Source organism: Aegilops tauschii, chromosome 7, assembly GCF_002575655.3.
Source record: "Aegilops tauschii subsp. strangulata cultivar AL8/78 chromosome 7, Aet v6.0, whole genome shotgun sequence".
NCBI classification, from domain to species: domain Eukaryota; kingdom Viridiplantae; phylum Streptophyta; class Magnoliopsida; order Poales; family Poaceae; genus Aegilops; species Aegilops tauschii.
In genome coordinates, this window is record NC_053041.3 from 2,993,654 (window position 1) to 3,018,110 (window position 24,457).

The following is a 24,457-nucleotide window of genomic DNA, read 5'->3' on the forward strand; positions in this document are numbered from 1 at the left end:
CCCCCGTTGCAGCATCACCGTATTCAGGGGGCACATAGTTGTCATCGTCCTCTTCTTCTTCGCCGTCTTCCATCATAACCCCTATTTCTCCGTGCCTCGTCCAAACATTATAGTGTGGCATGAAATCCTTGTAAAGCAGGTGGGTGTGAAGGATTTTCCGGTCAGAGTAAGACTTCGTATTCCCACATATAGGGCATGGACAACACATAAAACCATTCTGCTTGTTTGCCTCAGCCACTTCGAGAAAATCATGCACGCCCTTAATGTACTCGGAGGTGTGTCTGTCACCGTACATCCATTGCCGGTTCATCTGCGTGCATTATATATAATTAAGTGTGTCAAAAACCATTACAGAACATCATGAATAGATAATTAAGTGACCAAATTAATAGAAGTTCATCATCACATTAAAACCAAAGTACATACATAGTTCTCATCTAAAAACATATATATAGCTCTCCAGAGCATCTAATTAATTAAACCATACATTGAAACTATGTAAAACATTTCAATGCGAAAACAAATGCGATCATAATCGCAACCAAGGTAACAATTGATCCAACGGCATAATGATACCAAGCCTCGGTATGAATGGCATATTTTCTAATCTTTCTAATCTTCAAGCGCATTGCATTCATCTTGATCTTGTGATCATCGACGACATCCGCAACATGCAACTCCAATATCATCTTCTCCTCCTCAATTTTTTTTATTTTTTCCTTCAAGTAATTGTTTTCTTCTTCAACTAAATTTAACCTCTCGACAATAGGGTCGGTTAGAATTTCTGGTTCAACCACCTCCTAGATAAATAAAATCTATGTCACGTTGGTCGGTATATTTGTCATAAACAATAAATGAACCAAATAGTTATAAAAAGATAATATATACCACATCCGAATCATAGACAGGACGAGGGCCGACGGGGGCGGATACCAAAACCATCGCACTATGTAATAAGAAGAAATAATAAAAGTAACAAAATTAGACAAGTAACTATCTAAAGTAAGAATTTTTTCCTTTCAGAAAGAAGATAAGAACAAGAGGCTCACCACGGTGGTGCTGGCGACGAGATCGGCGCGGGCGATCGACGGCGGTGAAGACGGGGACGGGACGTGACGGACCGGTAAACCTAGACAAATCTCGGGGGAAATGGAGCTCGGAGGTCGAGTTTCGAGAGGAGAAAGATTAACTAGTGTGGCCCAGACATTTCATCGAACACCTCATGTGCATAGGAGGTGAGCTAGAGCACCCAAATGCCCTCCCCTCGCCGGTCAGAAAAAACAGAGCACTCTGGAGTGTTCTGCTGTGGCGATGGGGTATATATAGGCAACTCATTGGTTCCGGTTCGTGGCACCAACCGGGACTAAAGGGTTGGTGCCACGAACCGGGACCAATGCCCCCTTTAGTCCCGGTTGGTGGCACCAACCGGGACCAAAGGCCTTGTGCTGCCCCGCGTCAAAAGTTTAGTCCCACCTCGCTAGTTGAGAGAGCTCGAGAGTGGTTTATAAGCGCTGCTGCGCCCACCCTCTCGAACTCCTCTCAACTGCAGGCTTTCGGGCCTAACCGTTCTCTTTGCCTGTGGGGCCTACTGGGCCTTCTGCGGGCCTAAATCCTGGCCCAAGGATGGGTTTCTAGTCGTATTCAGGCCGTGGTGGCCCAGTAGGTGGCATAATTTTTTTCCTGTGTTTTTTTTTCTCTTTTGCTTTATTTGTTTTGTTTTGTTTCTACTTACAACAAAAAACTTATTTATTTTATTTCTAATTACTTATGTATTTTACCTTAATTATTTTATTTTTATTTATTTTACTGCTGCTATTTTTATTTAATTTAATGCTGCTATTTTTACTTAATTTATTAAGGTTTATTTATTTTAGTTACTATAGTTTATTTTATTTTATTTTATTAAGGTTTATTTATTTTTATTTATTTTATAAATATAAAAAATGAACATAGATGCGCTTATAGAGAAAATTCAACCTAAATTCATAATAAATTTCTATGAAATTTACTATGAATTTAGGTCAAATTCCCTGTATAAGGGCATCTATTTTCACATTAAGAGGAGCTCAATAAGGCCGAGAGGGACGGGCTTATAAACTGGTGTGAGCGCCCTTCAGTTGGCGATGTGGGACTAAACACTGGCCGCAACTAGGACCAGCCCTTTAGTCCCGGTTTGTGGTATGAACCAGGACTAAAGGGCTGTGGGCCAGGAGCGTGGCCCATTGGTCCCGGTTTGTCCCACCAACCGGGACCAAAGGGTCCGGACGAACCGGGACCAATGCCCCCACGAGGCCCGGCAGGCCCCTGGCCGCACGAACCGGGACCAATGAATCGGGACTAATGTGAATATTGCCCTGTGACCAAAGCCCTGTTTTCTACTAGTGTCCAAGGAGGGGATCAGCACCCAAAGGTGTTGACTTTGATGTGGCCAGAAGTTTCCTCTGGATCCACACCGCCTTTTTTTGAACTGGAGATATGTTGTCAGCATGTCAAGCAGGTAATGCTCATCTATTTATGTTTCAGACCATGGTCTTCTTATTGACATGATGGATATCGAAAAGACAATTATTAGAGCCTGTTCGGTTCCTCTCCGCTCCCTCGACTGTACTGCAACTTATTTTCACGGAGCGGCTCAAAGGGAGCTCCACAGCTCCGCGGATTGGAGCGGAGTGGCTAGATTCTGAACAGGGCCTTAGCTAGGTTCATACACCATGCATACATAGGCCAACACATTTGATATCCATGGACTACCTTGCTCCTGTCTTCATGTAGTTTGCTCGCTCCCAGGGAGAAGGGGTGCCACTTGGCCGGCGAAGTGCTGGCAGCAGGAAGTATGCCATCGACATCATCGAGATCCGCTTGAAGGACGGTCGTTGTCCTCTCCAAGAGGAGGGGCCAGCTCAAGGAGGTACAGCTAGCTCACCACAGCTCGTTCCTCCCTTCTCTATTTCTTGTTCAATTGTTCAGCTACATAAATTAGATTTATGTGGTGGAAATATTTTCACAGAAGCTGCTCAGAGAATTGGCTGAATTAGTGTGTCAGATTTATTCTTAATTAGAAATTTCTCTCTAGCGGTGGTTGTATTGGAAACATGTCCTTCCAAAGAGTAAATGTTTTCACATCAGATATTTAATGTTTCTTCAGATAAGTGATGCAATGAGTAGCACTGTAGTCTTTCATGGAATTTATACTGAAAGACACTTGTGAACTCTAAATATTTTAATTTACCTCCAAGATTGAAGCCCTCACTAAAAGGTAAATTCTTATTCCTCTTTGTGCAGGATACTACTGTGAGATGGTCTGATACATAGAAGACAGACTCAAGCCCCTCTAGGGAAGCATCCACTATCCCTGTTCTACTGATTTCGCCGGAACGTCGACCGCCTATGCTCCACCTGAGGTACGCCGTTCTAAAATCCACACAGCTAAGCCATGAGTAACCTTCAAGTAGCAAGCTGTTATGTTTCGAAATTTATTTGAAAGATAATGTGTTTTGGGCTTTATACTTCACCATGATCTTTTACTATGTATCTGCATCGATAGCATCTATCGTAATTGCCTTGCCATATACAGACATGCTGTGGAGTTTTGCAAGCAAAAGTGAAACCTATAATAATGAGTGACGATTATGATATGATTACTGGATGAGTAATTCAGGGCAAGAAAGCTAATTTACTGGAAAATTGTAAATATTGTATTAAACATAGTACAGATGTACTTCGCTTGCCAATTTTAATTTCCATTTAGATCTAACACGATGTCGTGCTTATAATTTCCACAAAATATTGCCGGTAACTTGCATATGTTGGATGTGAAAAACAGCAATATACACTTTGATACTTTGAGGCTATTAGAAATAGTAGGGATGATATGCTACTTCCAGTCTGCAACAATTTATTACTGGTCCCCTTGCCTCGCTTATAGTTCATGTAGTACCATGTTTATGCTTCAAACCAGCTATGACATCCCTCTTCCACCCATTCTATATTGATATTGCTTCTAAATACACATATGCATGTAGTTACTCTTTTACAGTACTAATGCCAGATATCATAAGGTAGAAAAATGTAGTGCTATTTTAGTTATGGAGTCGGCAATGCATGTTACTGGAATGATCAGCTAGCATGCAAATGAGCTCCATTTCTTCTCTTTCAGATACGATCTTATGTTCTGCCTGAACATAGATGCTTCTGCTGTGCGCTCCATTGTCCTGTCTTACTACAATTGGGTATTGAAACCGCCTATTTTGAATGCAACAATTTAAATATTTACTGCTCTCTCTCTCTCTCACCATGTTTAGTGATGACGAAGCGATGCATACGGAAACATGTTCGATAAGAATCAGCGTGCCAATATGGAATATAAGGTGAGTGAGTATTGTGTATGCTGAGCCCTCCAAACATTTTGCAAGGCCTGTAAAACAGTGGAATGCAGCACTAGCAGAAAGGAAGAACTGTAGACTCAATCGTGGACTACTTGAGTTAACTATTTGCTCAATACATCAAGCACCAGGCCTCTCCTACTCCTGCTCTCAAAATGGAAAAGGAGATCAGGCAACTAGGGATCTGAGTACTGTAATTTCATAAATTTTGTTTTTTGGGTGCTAAAATAATATGACCATTAATGTACATTTTTCTTATGATCAGGCATGAAAGGGCCACTTTTTCTTAAGTGGCTTATTCTTAGCCAGTCCTTCCAATTAACACCTTATTGATTGGAACATAATGAGCAAATGTATGTGTGGTTCTTTCTATTTAAGAGATTCAGATGAAATTATGGAAGCTACAAACCTCTGTATCTTATAAGACCTTTTTTATACCAAAAAGCTCCTTATACATTAAGTTATTACAGAGGGAGTATATTGGAGCGACAGTATCACATTAATAATTTGCCTTCCATCTTGGCATTACCTGCTTGATCAAAACGTTGGGACTCGTGCCAAGGGGCGATCCTAATCTAGTTAGATACATACGAGTGGGACCTATTGATCCAAAAGTCGAATTTTACTCTCTACTTCTACTTTAATCTTGCACCTTTTTTTTTACTATTTCACCAACAATATTTTAGAAACCTTTGTATTCGCTTTGCTTTGGATCGTAATTAACTTGTAGACACATTATAACAAATCTCTACAAGGAATCAAGACAATAAAAAATATGTGCTCCCTTTGAGATCGATATTACTACTTTGAAAAGGCTACAACTAGATCATGTGCTCTTGCAAGCTATCAACATGCTTGTTGAGTATCATGATTGTTTAGGAAAGATAGGATAGATTAAGATTTTTTCTAGCTTTGTACTTCAAGATGATCATGTACCCCTAGATATATGCTCACGAGGCTCAAGCAATACATCAAAAATTCCACCAAACCCTCTCCATCCCTTCTAACATGGTATCAGCCTAACCGATCCAACCCTACCCGCCACCCGCCGTTTCTTCTCCGCGCCGCCCCCTAGGCGGTTGGCCTCCATGACCACCGCGGGGGCCGCGCCGCCCGTACCTAGGGTTCGTCCGACGGTCATGTCGACCGGATGCCCTAAAGAGTCTTTTTTCTCGATCCTTGATCCGGGTTTTCTCTCTTTCGCCGGTCGCTTTGATCAGTGTTTTCTATTTGGTTTTCCGATCTAATATCGGTTTGCGTCACCCGCCGCCGCCGCCGACCAAGCACCTCTACTCCAACACCGGCACGACACTCGGCCTCTTCTCCAACCCGACGGCCTCGCGCGACGCGGCGACACGTCATGGCCGCCATTTGCGCCTTTGCCTGCCCGTCGCTCTATGCCGGCCATCGCCGCCCTGATCCGACTGGGGCTCCTGCACCACCTCCCGCCTCCGCCATGTATGTACGGCCTCGTCTGCACGACGTTGGTTTCGCCGCTTCGGGCCTGGCCGATCGGGTGCCGCTGTTGCGTTGGCCACTTGGGCGTCGTTGCCCGGGCGCCGGCGCTGTGTTGGCTCCCCGCACTTCGCCGCTAATGCATTCGTCTGCACGTCGTCCTACGCTGTTCGTCGCCGCGGGCATTAGCTTGGATGCCGCCACGACCCACAGTCCACTGCCGCCCTGAGGGTGTCCGCTCCAGGCCGCACCGACCCTCGCGTTGCCGCTGCGTCGCCCCATCGGGTCGTAGCGAGCGTGGCACGCGATCCATGCCGCCGCCCGAGGTCGTCCCTGTGGTTGCATTGACTCGTGCTCTGCCGATGCGCCACTCCTTCTGGTTGTAGCGCCGCGGTTCGTGCCCCCCTCCCGCCCCTTCCCTCCGTCGCCCCGATCCGCCTGCTACCGCTGTGTCGCCCTTCGGGTTGTAGCGTCGTGGCCCGCGGTCGACTTCGCCGTCCCTGTGCGTCGACTTCTTGTGGTGTGCGCCGCGCCACCTCCCTTGCCACGGGAACACCATCGTCCATGTCGGTCATCGTCACGCAGTCAGGTTCTTCGCCTACTTCGAGTACCGCCGCCGCGCTCCTAACATAGCTTCCGCCGCTCTTCTTTGGCCGCCGCCGTTGCTACCCCTGTAGCGTCGTCGCCACCCGTCCACCCCTTCATCTTCATCAAGCAATAGCCCGTCACCAGCGTCGCCGTCATCTTACCCGACACTTCATCTACTCGGACCACCGTTGGTGACATTGATGCCACGCCGATTGGCGCCACAACCATCGTCGAGTCTCCTTCTCCGTTGGCCCCTCAGACTCTTCCGACATGGCGTACAAATTTTGCTGGTCCCCGTCTACGCATGCTCGGTGCTGGCAATACCGACGCGTGCCTTTGTCCCCGATGTGCTCCTAGGCCTGGCAAGTCTGGAGTGGCGCATTGTCAACATCGACTTCGTCCGTCTACGCATGCCCGGTGCTGGCAACACCAATGTGTGCCTCCGTCCACGATGTCTCCCCGGGCTGGCAACCCGGCACGACGCCTCATCAACAACGTCTTCTTCCCGGTGCACCCGTAGTTCGACACCATTGCGCCCATGACTAACTCGGCGCCTCCGCTGCGCCCGCGGCTCCACGGCGACTACCTCGACATCGGCCACCCCGACTCGACATCAACCACGACGTCCCTCGCACGGCTACCTTGGCCATGGCTACATCTCCCTATAATCTCGGCAACATCGACAACGGCACAAAGGGCTACCGCCTTGCTTGAGCAACATCATCGGTTTCTACTCCAGCCACGACTTCCGCGATGCATTCGAACTGTTCGACAGGGGAGGGGGATGTCCGTCGGCTTACGTTTCGATTCTTCTTCAGTCTCACCGTCTATGTCGCTACCGTTGTGACTGTGGGGGGGTGTTGAGTATCATGATTGTTTAGGAAAGATATGATGGACTACGGTTTGTTTTAGTTTGACTTGTACTCCAAGATGATCATGTACTCCTAGATATATGCTCACGAGGCTCAAGCAATACATCAACTATTCCACCAAATCCTCTCTATCCCTTCTAAAAATGTTGTGTGGCACTTTGCTTTTATGTTTTGCTTGATGAAGTGGTGTGTTGTGTACTCGGGGAGGGTTCAAGGAGTCTACGGTTCATGTAAGACATGCCATGAATAAGTGAACAGTTAAAAAACAACTGCTACAAAGGGTTTAAGACCAGGCAGGAGGCACATGATGATTACTCAAAGTTGGTGGTCAAAGAGAAGAGAAAGCATGAAGTAGGCAAGGGTGCATGTCAGTTGTGCGGGTCGAAGAACTTTGACCAGTTCATCATCATTATGATGTTGCTTTTATCTTGTGATCACTTTGATCGTATGCAACATGCACATTGAGATCATTGGTTGGGGTGGTAGATGGTAAGCTGACCATATTGGGGTACAATGTTACTACATGGAATGTGTGCTACCAAACACTGCATAATGTATCGGCCTAGCCAGGCTGAGTTTAGCGACAGATACAAGGGGCTAATTTGGATGCAGGCAACCCAACACCCCCTTAGCTGTTGGCCCAGTCCCGACACCGAGTACTTTCCGGCGACGGTGATGCGACCGATGACCTGTTGATAACCGGAACAGATGAAGAGGTGATTGCAAAATTCAAGCTACAAATGAAGAAGCTTTTCAAGATGGATGATCTTGGTCTTTTGAGTTACTATCTCGGGATCGAGGTACAACAAAGGGAAGAGGGGATCGCAGTATGTCAGGAGGCATACACAAGGAAGGGGCTTGAAAATATTGGCATGAAATATTGCAATCCAATTGATGCTTCAATGGAACCTCGTCTTGAGCTGAGCAAGAAGGAGATGGTGAAACTACTCGGCTACAATGTTAGTGACAAGGACGGAATTATCAACGATCGTAAGAGTTCTTCGGGAGTGACATATTTCCTTGGTGGAAGCATAATAAACTGGCTATCACAAAAGCAGAAAGTGATGACATCGACTTCGAGTGAAGCAGAGTGACACGATGATCTCAGAAATCGAGATCCAGAATCAGTGGTGCTCAATGTTGAGAGTGAGTCTACGACTTTTCTAACCAATGATCAGCTGACGGACATCCTAACCAAGGCTTTGGATCGAGAGAAGTTCTTGAAGATACGAAGAAGGATCGGCGTCGGAGCCGTAACGTAACGACGTATTTAGGGGGGGGGGGGGGGGGGGGGGGGGAGTTCCATATGTGTACGATTGCAACAAGTGCATATATGTGTCCGTGTAGGTTTAGAGTTAGACACGACACCAAATAGGATCAGTATTGGCTAGGTAGCTAATATATACCCGTGTAGCCCCAGCTTGTAACTTGTACCGTGAGAAAATCAATACAAAGTCAACAGGCTCGACAGGAGCCTGCGGCCATCAAACAATCGATTCTGTGTGTTGTGCTATCTACGTGAGCTAGCTAGATCAAGTTGAGATTCCGGCTAGAGGTGCTCGTTCGTACTAGTATACTACATACACGTCCAGACAGATCGATTGCTAAGAGATTAGCTTTGTGCTACGGTGCATCTCGGCGTAAGGTAATTCGTCAGCCAGCTTCGTTTGTCATCACTCGTATCGCCGGTCGTTGGAAGTACTTGACGCCGGGACTGGGCCAACGTTAGCCATGCTATAAAAGCATTGGTGGACGAATAATTGTATACAGATTCACACTTTATTTTAACTGGAATCCCCTCGAAAACCACCACAAAAGAAAAACGAACTTAGACTGAACGATCGGTATAGCAAGCAAGTGGGCGGGAGCGACTTTTCAGCCGATCAAGAGTAGATCTGCAATATGAACTCCTGCGGGTTCTGACGTTTGAGCAAGTGGGAAGCATGGCTCCCCTAACGTGCATGGATGCTGGGGCGGCGTGAGGCAGATCGGATAACGCGCAGAGCAGTGGCACCAACGAGTTTACTGATTATTCTGACATCGCGTTACGTTCTTCCATTGACTATGTCCTTTTTTTTCCCGCGAGGTTCCTTTGACATTGTCCTGGTAACGGTAACATGCATGCATCGCATGCATCTAATTAACTAATAAGCTTGGTTGTAGTAGGTTTTGTCATGTAGCCACCGACGGTAATTAACAGCTACTATGTGTGTTGACCAAGCAGCTAGCAACTGAGTCGTCTAATCTAATGAGTCAAGTCGATGATCTGCCCCCCGATCCAGCTCCTCTTATTAAGGTCCATCCATACATCATCTTTCTCCCGCTCCCATCAGTCATCACATCCTCTTCGGTCCAGAGCACCAGCACCTCGAGCGAGCTACCACTCTGGGTCCAGGTTAGTACTGACACTTTGCGGTATCAATTTGTTGCATATTACTGTATGTACTAGTAGCTTAATTCGTCTCTGTGCCTTCGTTGCCATTTTTATGCCTTTCACCATTAAATTTATTGTTCTCTCATTTCTCCTATTGCTGTATATCTATCTATGATATTTTGTCGAGCTGGGATATATATAGGCGTCTAGATCCTGACTAGCATTGTGGGCTCTAATTTGTAATAAGATGGCTATCAGTTCTCTCATGTTGGAATCATAATTCTTTTGATATCATATATATGCACAATCAATACATCTGCCTGTGGCGCTTCTTCCAAAAGGTTGAGACAGTTCCTTTCAAAAAGAAAAAAGAAAGTCGAGACAGTACAGGAGAAGGGGTACGCAAAACATGACGGTGGTACGTAGAATGCTACTACTTTCCTTAAAAGTGGTTATCCTATACCTTAATTTGCTCATGACCAGAAGTTTTTGTACCAGCAGAAGGAAAACATTCTCTATTTAAATCATGAATGGTTGAAAGAAATTACAGATACTTTTTCGGATCAGCGAAGAATTGGTGAAGGCACATATGGAGTAGTTTATAAGGTAAGATTGACAACACGTATGCTTCATTTTTCTGAACATGACATCTGTGCATAAGTATAGTCAATATATCGTGGGATGTGTCAAGCAATATACGTGCACCTATTTTGTCTCCCGCAATTGCAAGAGGTTGACAACTTTATACCACACCCACCTCGTTTATTGTGAAATAACGCAATAACAAAAAAACAAAAGAAAAGCTAGATAATTACGTTTTTTTTTCTTGCCCAAGAAAGGATACTACCCTTTAATTTGTGACACAAATACGGTTGTAATGAGAACTGATAGTAGATCTTGATCAGGGCGCTTCGAATGAAGAGGAGTTTGCTGTAAAGAAGCTCTATAACTTAACTCGAAATGATGACAAGCAGTTTCATCTTGGACTTGATGAGCTTGATAAGGTTCAGCATAAGAACATTGTAAGGCTAGTCGGCTACTGCAATGAAATAAGGCATCGTTATGCAGAGTACAAGGGAGAAACTGTTTGTGCCGAAGTAATAGAAAGGGCACTCGTCCTGGAATATTGTGACAATGGAAGCCTCCGGCTACTTCTTTCCGGTACGATAATTCTCCACTTAAACTATACTAATTACCATGTCAAGATACCTATTTGTCTTTCTAGTTCAATGAGTAGATTTCAGCAGTGCTACAGGAAGTTGCCATGCGGTAGAAGATTTCTTCGGATCGTTAAATCCAGTACATAAGCTTGATAAATTTGAGGAAATATGGCACAAAAACAGGCCACCTCATTTTTTTTCTCGAATACGCACGAGAGTGCGTACTATATTATAAAGAAGGAACGGGGTGAAGAGCCCCTTCACGATAGTGTTACAAGAGTTTAATTACATGTACACCATCACCACCTCCACTCGTCTACCCCTATGCTAACCTGCCGCACTAGCCCACCCTTCCACATCGTTAAAGAATCTACTGAGGTCTCCTTTAAGTAATCCCGCTTGCTTCCAAGTGTGCCCCTCCTCCGTGATCCCGAGGATGACATAGTTCTTTGATGGTGTGGCTCCTCGAAAACAATTGCATTCCGATGTTTTCATATCTCCCACATGACTAGAATGAACAAAGCATTGTTCGTCCTCCTGTGTTTCCCACTGGCTCCCTTGCTTGTGCACCATTCCGAGAGTCTGTCCTCTACTGATGGCATCCAATCTGGCTTTCCCAATGAATGGAGTATCGCAGTCCAAACCTCATGCGCAAACATGCAGTGGAGTAGGAGGTGGCTTATGCTTGCTCTAATAGGCGTGGAGGCTCCCAAGCCTTGGAAGGGCTTTGCCCGCACCGTAGTGGTTGCGGCGCTTGGCGTCGGCACGCATCCTGAACAGTGGGTGGTCGGTGCAGTGGAAGAGCGCGTAGTGCGTGTTCAATCATCACATGAGCATGCCATGGCCCACTGCCTCGTCCTGGCGCCGCAGAAATGTCCACATGGAGAAGTCGAGCCTCGATTGGAAACTCTGTCGCGCCCATCGCCTCCTCGCTGCCCCACGATATCGTGGACGCCATGCAAGAGTGTGGCCGAGGCGGCATCGGTGGAATGGCATCCATTGCAGTGGCGGGGCTAGCCCCTAGTCGGCCACAATGTCATATGCAGCCGTAGGTGCGGGGTTCCGCGGTCATGGAGATGCGCATAAGGTGCTTCATGAAATGCCATATGTGCTTTGTGCCAAGTCAGCGCTTAGCCGTGTCTAGAAAGAACCCTTGGTTTTTCAATTAACTAACGTCTCCGGGAGCAGCGCCCCAAGGGTTTGCCCGCCTACCAGCCCATCCACTCATGTAACCTGCTCAGCTCCCTCTTCCCGCTTGCCGACACACTCAGGCTCTATGCTAGACTAATTTGTCGTTGCCAAGTCCGGCTGCCGGGACCGATTCGCGTCCTGCAAGACATGAACAAGATGAGTCTGCTTGCCAACTTTGTGTATGAAGTAATTACTTTTAAAGCAGATTGAAATTCTCGCCCTCTGCATCCTTGTGATGAATATATTATATTCATTTAAATATATAGTGATTCGAGAGAAACTATGTTGGACACTTGTTATACCTCATACACTGTTGTTTACTTGTGCAGATGACTACAATGGCCTTGACTGGCCCACCCGTTATAAAATTATCAAGGGGACATGCGATGGTTTGGAATATCTTCATGGGCAGAATCCACCATTTTGCCATTTGAACATAAAGCCTGATAACATACTACTGGATAAATATATGGAGCCCAAACTTTCAGATGGTTTGTCCAGGTTGTTCCACCGTGAAGTGTCCCGCAATACAGTGTTGGCTAAAACAACAGTGTAAGTCCAATGCATCGTGTGAATGTACTCCATCCATTCAAGTTTATAAGGCAAGCGACCACTTTGAATCATGTGACAAAAAATCATACCAATAAAAACATTCTTCCGAATACGAACTAAATCATGTAACTTTTGTGGTGCATAAACCCATATTTATTTGGTAAAATTTGACTCTTGATATGCGTCTGGACCTTATATATTAAAATGAAGTGAGTATCTTTTTTGAATCAATGAAAATGTGCTTTCCTAAAAAGTCATTATTTGGGATGCAGTGCATACGTGTCACCAGAATACAGGTATGACGGCCAAATTTCACTAAAATGCGACATATACAGCATTGGTGTTGTAATGCTAGAGATAGTCGCGGGATCCACTGGACGTTCCAAATGCCTCGAAATGCCTCGCCAGGACTTCATTGATTTAGTAAGAAACCATAATTTGAACTTCATAGAGATCAGTAATCATTTTTTTAACATATCTTACACTACACTCAGTCTTGCTTACATGCCGATTACACAGGTACGTGGAAACTGGAGGAACAGGTTGCGACTAATATTCAGGGGTTCCACACTTGATGCATATTGCCAACAAGTGGAGAGATGCACTGAGATAGCACTGAACTGTATGGAGATTGATCTGCACAAAAGGCCCCATATAGTAGATATCACTATTATACTGAACAAGACTGAAACTCATGAGGTACAATATGAATCATCATGACCTGCATGTACTGTATTTTCTTTAGGAGGATCTTTTACGTTAATAAACTCACAAGGGGGGAGAGCTTCCCCACTTGTATATATTAAACAAAGAGTTGACAAATTAAAATTCCACATATATACGTCAAGACAGGTATTGTGTCCATGCATCGGCGGCAACCTTTAGGCCGGCTCAACGGAACCACTGTGATCATCCTCGTGTTCCCCTTTTGTCCTCTCCCTCCGGCACCATCCCCACAGATGACCGAAAAAACCTAGCACACCGCCGGTTTAGCCACACCCACCCTCCTCCCCCATCCTCATCGTCATCGGTTCGTACCGTCAGGCAAAGCCCTCTCCATGCGGGCGGCCAACCTACTTGGGCTACCCGGCGACGATGCCGACAAACCCCAATGATCTGCGCCCCTGGACATAGTTGGGCTCCCTTCAGATGGACCGACATCTGGAATGCCTGGTCTTGACCGACGGTGGTTCCGCTCTGACGCTGTCCGTGTTGTACTGCCTGGTCTGAGGCCGTCCAGATGCTTCAATGGTGCTGGTGAGCCCGTCTTGGATACCAAGGCGGAGGCCTTGGATGGTGAGGCCACACGAGTGCCTTTGCGGTTGGCAGCATAGCAGCGGTGGTGGTGTCTCCCCTTGGCTATGTGGGTAGCAAGTGGGAGTGGTTGCGGGTGGTGCTATGTCGTTGGAGCTTCATCGGTTGCAATCCCCTGGTCTTGAGTCTGCGGGTGTCACTTGTGAGGATCCGATCAAAAGCTCTGCGCTTCAACACCGGCAACAGCTGCACTTACAGTTGTCGCTTCCCTCAAAGTGTGGGGGGGGGGGGGGGGGGCATTGTTATGGGTCCCCTTATGATGCCAGTGGCACCCTCACTACTAGAAAAACGGCTATAGCTAATATGGACAATAATGGCGCACTATACATGTGGTGCGTCACTGCTATATAGCAGTGGCGCACCATGTGTAGGTGCGCCATTAGTAACCAAAACAGTAATGGCGCACCAGGTGAAAAGTGCGCCATTACTAAGTTTGACCAAGATTTGACCCAGTCATACACATAGTAATGGCGCATTTTCTATAGGTGCGCCATTACTAAATTGACATAGTAATGGCGCACCGTTACAAAGTGCGCCATAACTATGTGTATGACTGGGTCAAACCTTGGTCAAACTTAGTAATGGCGCACTCTACATAGGTGCGCCATTACTATGTCAAACTTAGTAATGGCGCACTCTACATAGGTGCGCCATTACTATGTCAAACTTAGTAATGACGCACCTATACAAAGTGCACCATTACTAACTTTGACCAAGTCATACACCAAATGCACCCCCCCGGTGGACCGTCTTTTCAGTTTTAAAAAAATAAAAGAAAATGATGGAAATGTCAAAAAAATAAAAGAAAATAAGTTTCCCATGTGATATGGGGTCTAGTTGTTGAGAAAATTTACAAATATGAATTCCGACTTTATTTGCAAAATCTCTCGGGAATTTAGTAAAATGGGCATAACTTTTGCATACGAACTCGGATTAAAAAGTTTTTATATGAAAAATCATCTACTCGAAAAATTACATCCAAATTCAACCGGGGGAACCCCGTTGAAGATGTTTAGAATCCCCAAAAACCTAACAGAATAAAAGATACGGGGCTTTTAAGATCTAGAGGGGGGGAAATGGAAAAAAATTCAAACTTAGTAATGGCGCACCATTTGCTACGTGCGCCACTAGTAACAGAAAAAATTGGTTTCAAATTTTTTTTTTGAAAAAAATGTTAAATATGATACGTAATATGATCGGGAAGTTTGAAATATTTTTTCAAAATTTCATCACACTCATGAACATGAACAAAGTCCTAGACATCAACAAGGTTTAATAGGATTGATATGAGAGATATATATCAACAAGTGCCTGTTAAGTGAGTTGGTGCTGGGGTTGGATAGAACTCTGAAGTTAAGCATGATTGGGCTGGAGTAGTGTGAGGATGGGTGACCTTCCGGGAAGTTTGACCATGGAGTGCGATTTGACTTGAGATTAAGCATATTGGCCCGAGATTAAGAAAAAATATGAATTTTTTTTAAAAAAATAATTGAAAAAATATTCTAATTTTTTAAAAAAAAATTGTTACTAATGGCGCACTTCTATGTGGTGCGCCATTACTAAGTCAGATAGTAATGGCGCACTTCTAGGCATAGTAATGGCGCACTATGTGGTGCGCCACTATTATCTGGGATACTAATGGCGCCATTACTATTTATTACTAGTGGCGTGTTAATAGTGGCGCACCTATAGTGCGTCATTAATAGCAAAAACTGGTGCGCCACTAACAGTCTTTTTTCTAGTAGTGCCTGCTTCATCACCCTCTAGATGGCGTCATGGTGGACCCCTGGCCCCTCTTGGATGGAGTTGGCCGATGGTGTCGGATTTGCCTTTTTCCATCACGTCGTGCGTTCTCGTCTCTGGCGAGGGGTGAATCCAGTGATCTCCCATTCTATAGACATGTCCCTGTGGTCTCCCTTCCTGGTCATCGCTACCCCTCGGCCGGAGGTGGTTGTCTCAAGAGCTGGGTACGAGGGTTTTCCCACCACGTTGTATCGGTTCGTCCATTTATGCCTTTATATATAAAAGGGGCGAGAGCCTATGTCGTGATGGAAATAGTATGACCATAAAGTGTAGTCTCAAATTATATTCTTTTACAAAGATTATAAAGTATGTCCCCTCAACAATGAATTGTATACAACGGAGCTTTGCACCAGGGAATAAATTATCTTGCTTGGTCAATCTCCTTTACGTCCTCCTTTGTGGTAGGTCGGGTTAGCAATAAGGGCCTCATGAAACGAAGTCAGCAAGAGGATGGCAGCGAACCTTACTTGACAAATTTAACAAATTTGACCTGTGGACGAAATCAAATCACAGAATGAACTGCCCGTAAAACTATTTCACGCAGCTGACCTTTTTGTGTGACGCCCGACATGAAGGCGCCACACTACACTGTGCAATGCCTCACAGATAGGCGCTACACACCTGGCCAGCGTTGCACCTCAGACTGCCTAAAAATTGTGAAGTCAATGTGCAGAGTCTAAGAGCTAGACGCTGCACTGTATAGTGTGGCGCCTAGCTCTCAGGCGCTGCACTAGTGGTTGCACTATAAAATGAAGTAACCACTAGTGCAACGCCTAGAAGCTAGGCACTACACTGTATAGTGTGGCGCCTAGCTCTCAGGCGCTGCACACTGACTTAGTAATTTTCGGATCACATGGGTGCGACGCTGGCCAGGCGTGTAGCGCCTATCTGTCAGGCGTTGCACAGTGTAGTGTGGCGCCTTCGTGTCGGGCGTCACACAAAAAGGTCAGCCGCGTGAAATAGTTTCACGGGCAGTTCATTCTGTGATTTGATTTTGTCCATAGGTCAAATTTATCAATTTTGCCACCTTACTTGAACCCTCACAATCGTCATCTTAGTCGGGAAACTCTTGCTATTAACAATTTTCTTATGGAATTTCCATCATAGTCAACTGAGTAAATGTCACTTTTTATCCCCTAAAATTCTTGTTGCGATACTGGTTACCCCATTAAGACTTTTATTTTTAAATATTTTACCCTATTTCTTCAGGTTTGTCACACTACTTACCAATTTTCTGATTTGTTTCCCCAAAATTCTCTGCCATACTGTGAAGTTAGTGCCGAATGGGATAAGTATCCCATGTGATTCTTACTTGGCAACAATTCTGGGAACAAATCAGAATGTTGTGTCACATATGTAGAAAGGGGTAAAATGTGGCAAAAACCAAGACAAATTTTATGGGCTAAAATTTGTCATTTACTCTAGTCAATTTTTAGATTAGAAGCGGTGCCTTTATCAACTTTTACTTGCCTGAAATATCTTTTGTGTTATCTAATATTAGGGCTTTGATGACCCCAAAGTATGGAAGATGTCATTCAAGGAGTTGCAAGTAATCACGAATGATTTCTCAGAAGAAATTGGTAAAGGTGCCTTCGGTGTTGTTTATAAGGTACGGTTAACTAATCATTGCCCTTTTAAATGTTAACAACTCCAGGTTCAGTATTAATAACAAGGGAGGTTGAGCAGGGAATGCTTAAAAATGGGGAAGCAGTAGCAGTGAAGAAACTCGACCATTATTTAGCAAACCAACGGAAACAGATTGAGAGCGAGGAGCATCTTAAGAATCTTGAGCACAAAAATATAGTACAACTTATCGGCTACTGTGAAGAGACAATACACGTACCAAGGTCTCATGAAAGCAAACCAGGCGAATACACATTAGTGGACATGACAGAGAGTTTGCTCTGTTACGAGTTTTTGTCAAACGGGAGTCTAGAGGACAAGATGTGGAAAGGTAGGATAATGCAAGGTAGTTTCTTCCCTACATGAAGTTTGTTTCTTATCACCTCAATTAATTTCTTGGTGCAGCCAATTCGCCTGAACTAGATTGGAAAACTCGTCATACGTTGATAAAGGGCATTTGTGAGGGCCTACACTACCTTCACTATGGATGTCTAGATGCTCCCATTGTCCATAGGGATCTAAAACCTGCCAACATCTTGCTAGATGATGACATGGTTCCAAAACTAGGAGATTTCGGTCTATCAAGGATCGTCCCTGAAACACAAGCTCACATTACGGCTTTTGCTGTTGGATCAAGGTAAAGCACCATCGCTCAAATGAGAGAGGGCACCAAAAGCAGCCCTATGTTCTGTATATTCAAGTAGCCAATTTTTTCTGTTATATATATATGCAATACTTACTTTTTTTGAAAAAGTTAAGACCTTTGCGCAAAATAATATTCCTTGATGCTTCTAATCTATATAAAAAACCCAACAAACATAGTATTAAAAACTGATCAGTATGGCTGTGGCCTAATTTAGAGAGAAACATAATCTCCAAAACATTTCTCTTCAATTACCAATGTCCCTCTCTAGGAATTTTTTCATTCTTGATGTTTTCATTCTGCACTAACCTATAAAAATGTTATCATACAGTGGATACATGGCGCCAGAAACCATAGGCCGCCGCGAAATTACACCCAAGGCAGATATATACAGTTTGGGAGTTCTTATATTAGAGGTTATAACAGGGAGGAGTCCCCCTTACATCGAATACTCAGGCCAGTGTTATGTTGACAAGGTAAGATGATCTTCACAATTTGATATACATGTTTGTTAGAATAATTTGAGGCGCACATCGATCCATCGAGGACAAACAATCACACAAGTACGAGCAACAACACCGAGTTTGTTAACGAGGTTTACCAACATTGCTACACCCCCGGGGCATGATTAGGTGTGCACCTCCCCATTTGCCAAATCACATGATACAATCGACAATAAGCCCTCCTAGGACACCAGATGGCGCACCAACCACCCTCGCCCACGGCTGCACCGGACACCTCTGCCATGGGCGTCCGAAATGTCCATCTCGTGATCTCTATCTTAGCCTACAACATATGTCTTGTGTATTTTGCCTACCCATAGTGACTATATATAATAGTCCCAGGTTACACGTGTCTGACTCAAACACCTAACCCGCCGCTAATTACAAGTCAAACTGTAACACAACTCGTACACCTAATAATCGACACATATTTTAACAATGTTTATATAACTTTTTATGGCAAGAGTATTCCAATTTGGTTCCCCTAGCATCCTCGTATTCCTATTTTAACTCTTATTGCTTGATCTATACCCTCAACTATCAACATCACTGCAACTAGTCCTTGCACTCTCATATACATGACATTATTCTTGTTTTAAGTCGTCGTTTGTAAATGCATATTACTAGATGATCTTGAGATAACTTTTAACCTCTTTTATTTGCAAACATTTCCACCTACATTGGTCTCTTATTCTTGAATCTTTTTCCATCCCCATGTTTCAAATTCTCGTGACCTCAACGGAGCCCAAGTCTTCTATATTCTAGTATACTTTACATCCAAAATAGATGTTGCTATATGTCTTCTCAAAATCTATTAATATCAACTCACTAGTAGAAAAAGGACCATTTGTCCCGGTTCTAGAGGGCCTTTAGTCCCGGTTCTGGAACCGGGACTAAAGGGTCGGTACTAAAGGCCCCCCCCTTTAGTCCTGGTTCTTATACGAACCGGGACTAAAGGCCCTCCACGTGGAAATTTTACGAATTTTTTTTGAATTTTTTTCTGATTTTCAAATTTTTGAATTATTTTACAATTTAATCTCTAATCACCCCTCATCACTACTCAATTTAACCTCTAATCTCTAATCACCCCTCATCATTCCAAATCATCTAACTTCCCGGCGGGTCACCCATCCTTTCACTACTCCGGCCTGTCAATCCTATTAATCCCTAGGAGTTTAGCTTGAGCATGAAGTCAAGTTTCACTGTTTAAGTTTGAAACTATTATTCTAAAAAATAATAATTATTTAGTAACACTAATATTTCTTGAGTAAGTAGTTTGATCACAGTTTGACCATAGTTTGACAAGATTTGACCAAAATTCAAAAAAATGAAATTATTATTTAGTAACACTAATAGTCTTGAATAATTATGTAGTAACACTAATACTTCTTGAATAAGTAGTTTGACCATAGTTTGACCAGATTTAACCAAAATAAAAAAACTGAAATTTGAGCATATCTTTTTTCCTTTTAGAATTTGATGATTCTAAAAATTTGCAAACAGGCCTACGTTTTACTTTTCGTGCAGAACATTTGATATATTATATGTTTTTTTTCCGACATTGTATGCAAAAGTTATAGCCGTCTTACTTTTTCATGACACTTTTTTGCAAAACATGTCCAAATTTAAGTTTTTAAATTTTCCTAACTAGTAGATGTAGTAATATAACTACATCTCGAAGGATTTTATTTTTTGAAGTTTTTATCATTTTCTTTTGTTTTTTTCAAAACCGAAATGGCGATAAGGGGGGGGGGGGGGGGGGGGGTAGAGTTTGAGAAATGGGCCCTTTAGTCTTGAGACAAGACCCGGGACTAAAGGGTGCGATGCCCTTTTGTCCCGGTTCGTGTCTCAAAACCGGGACTAATGCCTTTAGCCACTCAAACCGGGACTAATGCTCACATTAGTCCCGGTTCGTAATGCAACCGGGACTAATGTGTATATTGCGCTGTGACCAAAGCTCTGTTTTCTACTAGTGACTATGGTTGCAATGTTATAGTACTTGAGTAAAGAATGAACAAAAGATAGTAATATTGTACTCATGTGTGTAGTAGTTCCTCTTAAGTGTTTCTCGTGGTTAAAGGGCATACAAATCTAATCGTAGCTGCCTCTTCCAATTTCCCAGGTCCGTGAAGATAGAAATCAAAATTCATATGTTGCATCTAGGTACCCATTACTCGAAGAGAGTCTTCACCAACAGGTCGATAGTTGGATAAGCATAGGGCTACGGTGCACAGAGGAACTACCTCAACGAAGACCAACTATTGAGCACATAATACATTTTCTTGAGGCAGAATCTTCCAGCTCATTGGTATGCCTACAATTGGACATGCTAATTCTCCTGAACGTTGTGTAGCACAATTAATTTTATTTTCATGCAAAATATGGATTAAAACAAAGAAATCATCAAAAATAATTCAGTATACAACTCATTCAAATAAATTTACTTTCTAATTATTACAGTATTTCCACTCCACCGGTGGTTCAATGGTATAAAAGAGGTTGAGTTCATGGTCAATTATCTCCAAAAGACAACTTTTTATTTTACTTTTATGTTAAATCTAACCATTTAACCATTTGTCATGAAAAAGGGTCCACCTGATAGAGAAGTAAGGATGATATCGTTCAAAGAGTTCGAGGACATCACCAATAAATTTTCCGAAAAGCAACTACATGGTGAAAGTATCTTTGGTGCTGTTTATGAGGTATAATTAGGACTTGACCTTTTTCCTTTTTGTGGGCGAAGCCCAGTTTAAAATCGATAAGCTGGACAGGGTACACGTGTGGATGGGGAAGAGATGATTGTGATCAAACTGAAAGAGCATAGGAGACCATCAGAGACCCAGTTTAACCTGGTGGTAAATGGTCTGAGATTCGAGCACAAAAATATTCTACAACTTAAGGGTTACTGTGATGAAACAGTTGAAGCAGCGAGTAAGAGGTTGCTCTGTTACGAGCTTTTGCAGAACGGTAGTCTGGACAGGAAAATTTTTGGTGGTAAGAAAACTCTACCTCGTACCATTCTCAACATTTTTTATTTGTCCACTGATGAGTTTTTGCACTTTTGCTCAAAGTATAATCAAGTAACATTGTTCTTATAGACCAATCTCTCACACAACATCCTTGGGAAGAACGTTACCGAATAATACAAGACATATGCAAGGTTTTGCAGTACCTACATGAAGAATGTAAAGATGTCCACATGGGCATAACAGCAGGTAATATATGGCTGGATAATGACATGCTCCCAAAGGTTGGGTGTTGCGGTCTATCAAGGATCTTCGCTGCAGACCCGACTCAGATATACAATACAAAGGTTGTAGGATCCTGGTAAGCACACGGTCACTCGTCTGTAGTCAATCGATCATTTCAGATTACAGATGGAGTACGTACTTGCACATGCAGCATGTGGCACAGCATGCAAGGACACATGCGAGTCTCCCAGTTGCATAAACACAGAATTTTGACAAACAGTGATATAGACCAGCATTCGCAATCGAAATTCACTCTGCCTATGGAGAAGCAGAAAAGAGCGACTTCTATGAATGTTGTCAAACGTAGGAATGGCATTTTTTTTTAGAAAAGGAGGATGACCACCGGCCTCTGCATCTGGACGATGCATACGGCCACTTTATTAATTATTCTCCCAAAACCTTACAAAATCAATACAAGAATAAGACTAAAGCCGCCGTCTAAGCAACAAACTGTCGCTACACCTATCCAGTTGATGAAGGGGCGCAGATAGCCTGGGCCTAATACCAAACAGACATCGCAGCCAAGCCTAACATTTAAGACCTGAGACCCCAACCTAGCCACTTGCCGGGTCTGGGGCACACACTGGTCCGGCGTGCTCTCAGAGGCAGCCGCCGCCAACTGCCACCACTTCATCTTAAGAACTGTACTGATGCATCAACCTTGCTCGGTCCAGCTATCGTCAACGCCACCACGGCGCCCAACGGCACCTTCTCCCTGCGAGCAAACAACTGAACACGTCGCGGTCGCCACTGATACACCTCAGCACCATGCTGCCAAGTATCACCAGCCGACACAGCTTGAAGTCCTTGGAAGATCTGTCGTGCGTAGCACCTGCCGACCAGGCATGACCAAGCGTAGCACCTGTCGGTCAGGATGGCTTGACATCTCCACCGAAGCTCCGTGCAAGACAAAGCCGCTCCACCTCCTGCCTCTGACTTCCAGCGCTGCTCCACAAACGATGCTCCCAAGAGAGAAATGACACCGCAATGCCGCCATCGTCCGATCTGGAACACCAGATCCTAGGGTTTCCCCCGGAGCAGCACGAGTGGGTCGACAATAGTTACACGACGATGCCTTCATCAAGGTAACGGCGTAGAACGCCGCCATCGCCTGCCGTCGGCTCGGTTTTCACCGGCAACCATGTCTCCCCAACTCGCAGCCAGGACTAGATGATGGATCTCGAGATCCGATCACCAAGCTTCTGGCCGGCCACCGCCGACGAAGAAGATGACCACCACCACTGGCTACACCGGCCAGAACAGATCTGCCATGGGTGCCGCCAAGCAGTCCACCAGGCCCTCGACGCCGCCGCCGATCTAAAGCCAGATGACATGCCGCCGAAGACCGCATCGTGCCGCCGCCGATCTAAAGCCAGATGACATGCCGCCGAAGACCGCATCGCGCCGCCGTCGCCGCAGCCGCCCGTGGCCCGAGGCAGGGCCGACCGCCGCCGCCGTCGAAGCCAACACCGTCGCTTCTAGATCGGCATCGCAGTATGGTCCATTCATAGTGTTGAATCTTGCTCTCACTGTTAAGAACTGAGTGGTCGTTTTGTACTGTCAGTGCCCTTACTGTACCGGATTCAGTCCCACCTGTTATAGAAATGGGGTTTCTTAGGCTTTTGCCCCCTACAAGATACCAATAGGCTGCCCTGCGTTGGTCGAGTTTACTTAGCACATTTTAGCAATATATGTTGGTATGTGTAATATTCTTATTTATCAATGTTGCTGCTTTCTCGCAGGGGATACCTTGCACCGGAGCACATTGAACTGACTAAAATGTCAACAAAGTCAGACATTTACAGTCTGGGCATTCTAATCATGGAGATCGTGACTGGAGAAAAGTGCCCCTCTAATGACAACGGGTCCCCCGTGTCCTTTATTACTAACGTAAGAATACCTCGCCGATGTTACACCCTCTCACATTGGTCCCAGTTTATAGATCTGAATGCAGTTCCTTGTTCCGACTGAATAGGTGCGTGAATCTTGGCTCAAAGGTTCCCATATTGCAGCAAAATACCCATCGCTGGACGCCATCTGCATCCAACAAGTGAAGGGATGCATTAAGATAGGGGTCCAATGCACAGAGCTTGTACCTAACAAAAGACCCACAGCTGGGGAAATTGTCCTTATGCTTGAGGAAGAATGCACAAAAAAACCTGGATTCTGGAATGCGCTTTGTTCCGGTATATGCCCAGTAGGAGAATTGTGAATCATTCCTTCCTTTTGAATAAACTAGCGGGGTGACTGGCACATTTGTGCTGCTAGATTTGTTATTTACTGTTGTATTTGCATTTTCCCATATTTGTGCTGCTAGATTTGAACTGCAATACATCAAGTATTAGCTTTAAAACTTTGGTGCATTTATAGGCTACGTGATAATATTTTTTTTCATTCAGAACTTGTTCGCAAAGAATTGATTGTTAACATTGAGACTTGTACCAACGTTTGTGTTGTCTTATTCTGCTAAATTATCACTTGATATATTGCAGTTCCTATGTTGCAATCACATCACAATTTGTTTTCTTCATGCTCCCTCATCCCAAATTTGAACTAAAGCCACAACAAATTTGTCCAAATTTGAACTAAAGCCACGACACTTATTTTGGGACGAAGGGATTATATTACACTTTCTCATTGCTGGTGTTGCGGTCTAGGGGGTGCCTCATGACATCGGAAATCAGCCCAGCAGGCCGGCCCGAGGCCCCCTTGGTCGCTACACGGCCCTGGCCATCAACCCCGCCTA

The 24,457-nt window shown here is 44.4% G+C and overlaps 1 protein-coding gene and 1 long non-coding RNA gene across 2 annotated transcripts; both read left to right on the forward strand.

Moving 5' to 3' along the window:
* The first annotated feature begins 2,786 nt into the window (after positions 1-2,786).
* LOC120969492 (uncharacterized) lies at positions 2,787-4,646 on the forward strand. The gene is made up of 3 exons (XR_005763770.3): positions 2,787-2,908; positions 3,283-3,401; positions 4,302-4,646. It is a non-coding gene; the product is annotated as an uncharacterized lncRNA (long non-coding RNA).
* Positions 4,647-9,531: 4,885 nt separating this feature from the next.
* On the forward strand, positions 9,532-24,296 carry LOC109787200 (receptor like protein kinase S.2). Its single transcript, XM_020345752.4, has 17 exons — positions 9,532-9,692; positions 10,013-10,089; positions 10,173-10,277; positions 10,577-10,832; positions 12,352-12,574; positions 12,847-12,997; positions 13,094-13,273; positions 17,193-17,300; positions 17,378-17,645; positions 17,720-17,951; positions 18,289-18,433; positions 20,583-20,768; positions 21,049-21,162; positions 21,232-21,454; positions 21,559-21,787; positions 23,454-23,601; positions 23,687-24,296. The coding sequence occupies exons 2-17, from the start codon at positions 10,081-10,083 to the stop codon at positions 23,921-23,923; spliced, it is 2,814 nt and encodes a 937-aa protein (XP_020201341.1). The 5' UTR covers positions 9,532-9,692; positions 10,013-10,080; the 3' UTR covers positions 23,924-24,296.
* The last annotated feature ends 161 nt before the right edge of the window (positions 24,297-24,457 follow it).

Coding starts and splice junctions, on each gene's coding strand:
- LOC109787200 (XM_020345752.4), top strand. Junction 12,575..12,846: donor GTGTTGGCTAAAACAACAGT/GTAAGTCCAATG, acceptor TTTGGGATGCAG/TGCATACGTGTCACCAGAAT. Junction 17,301..17,377: donor CCTTCGGTGTTGTTTATAAG/GTACGGTTAACT, acceptor GAGGTTGAGCAG/GGAATGCTTAAAAATGGGGA.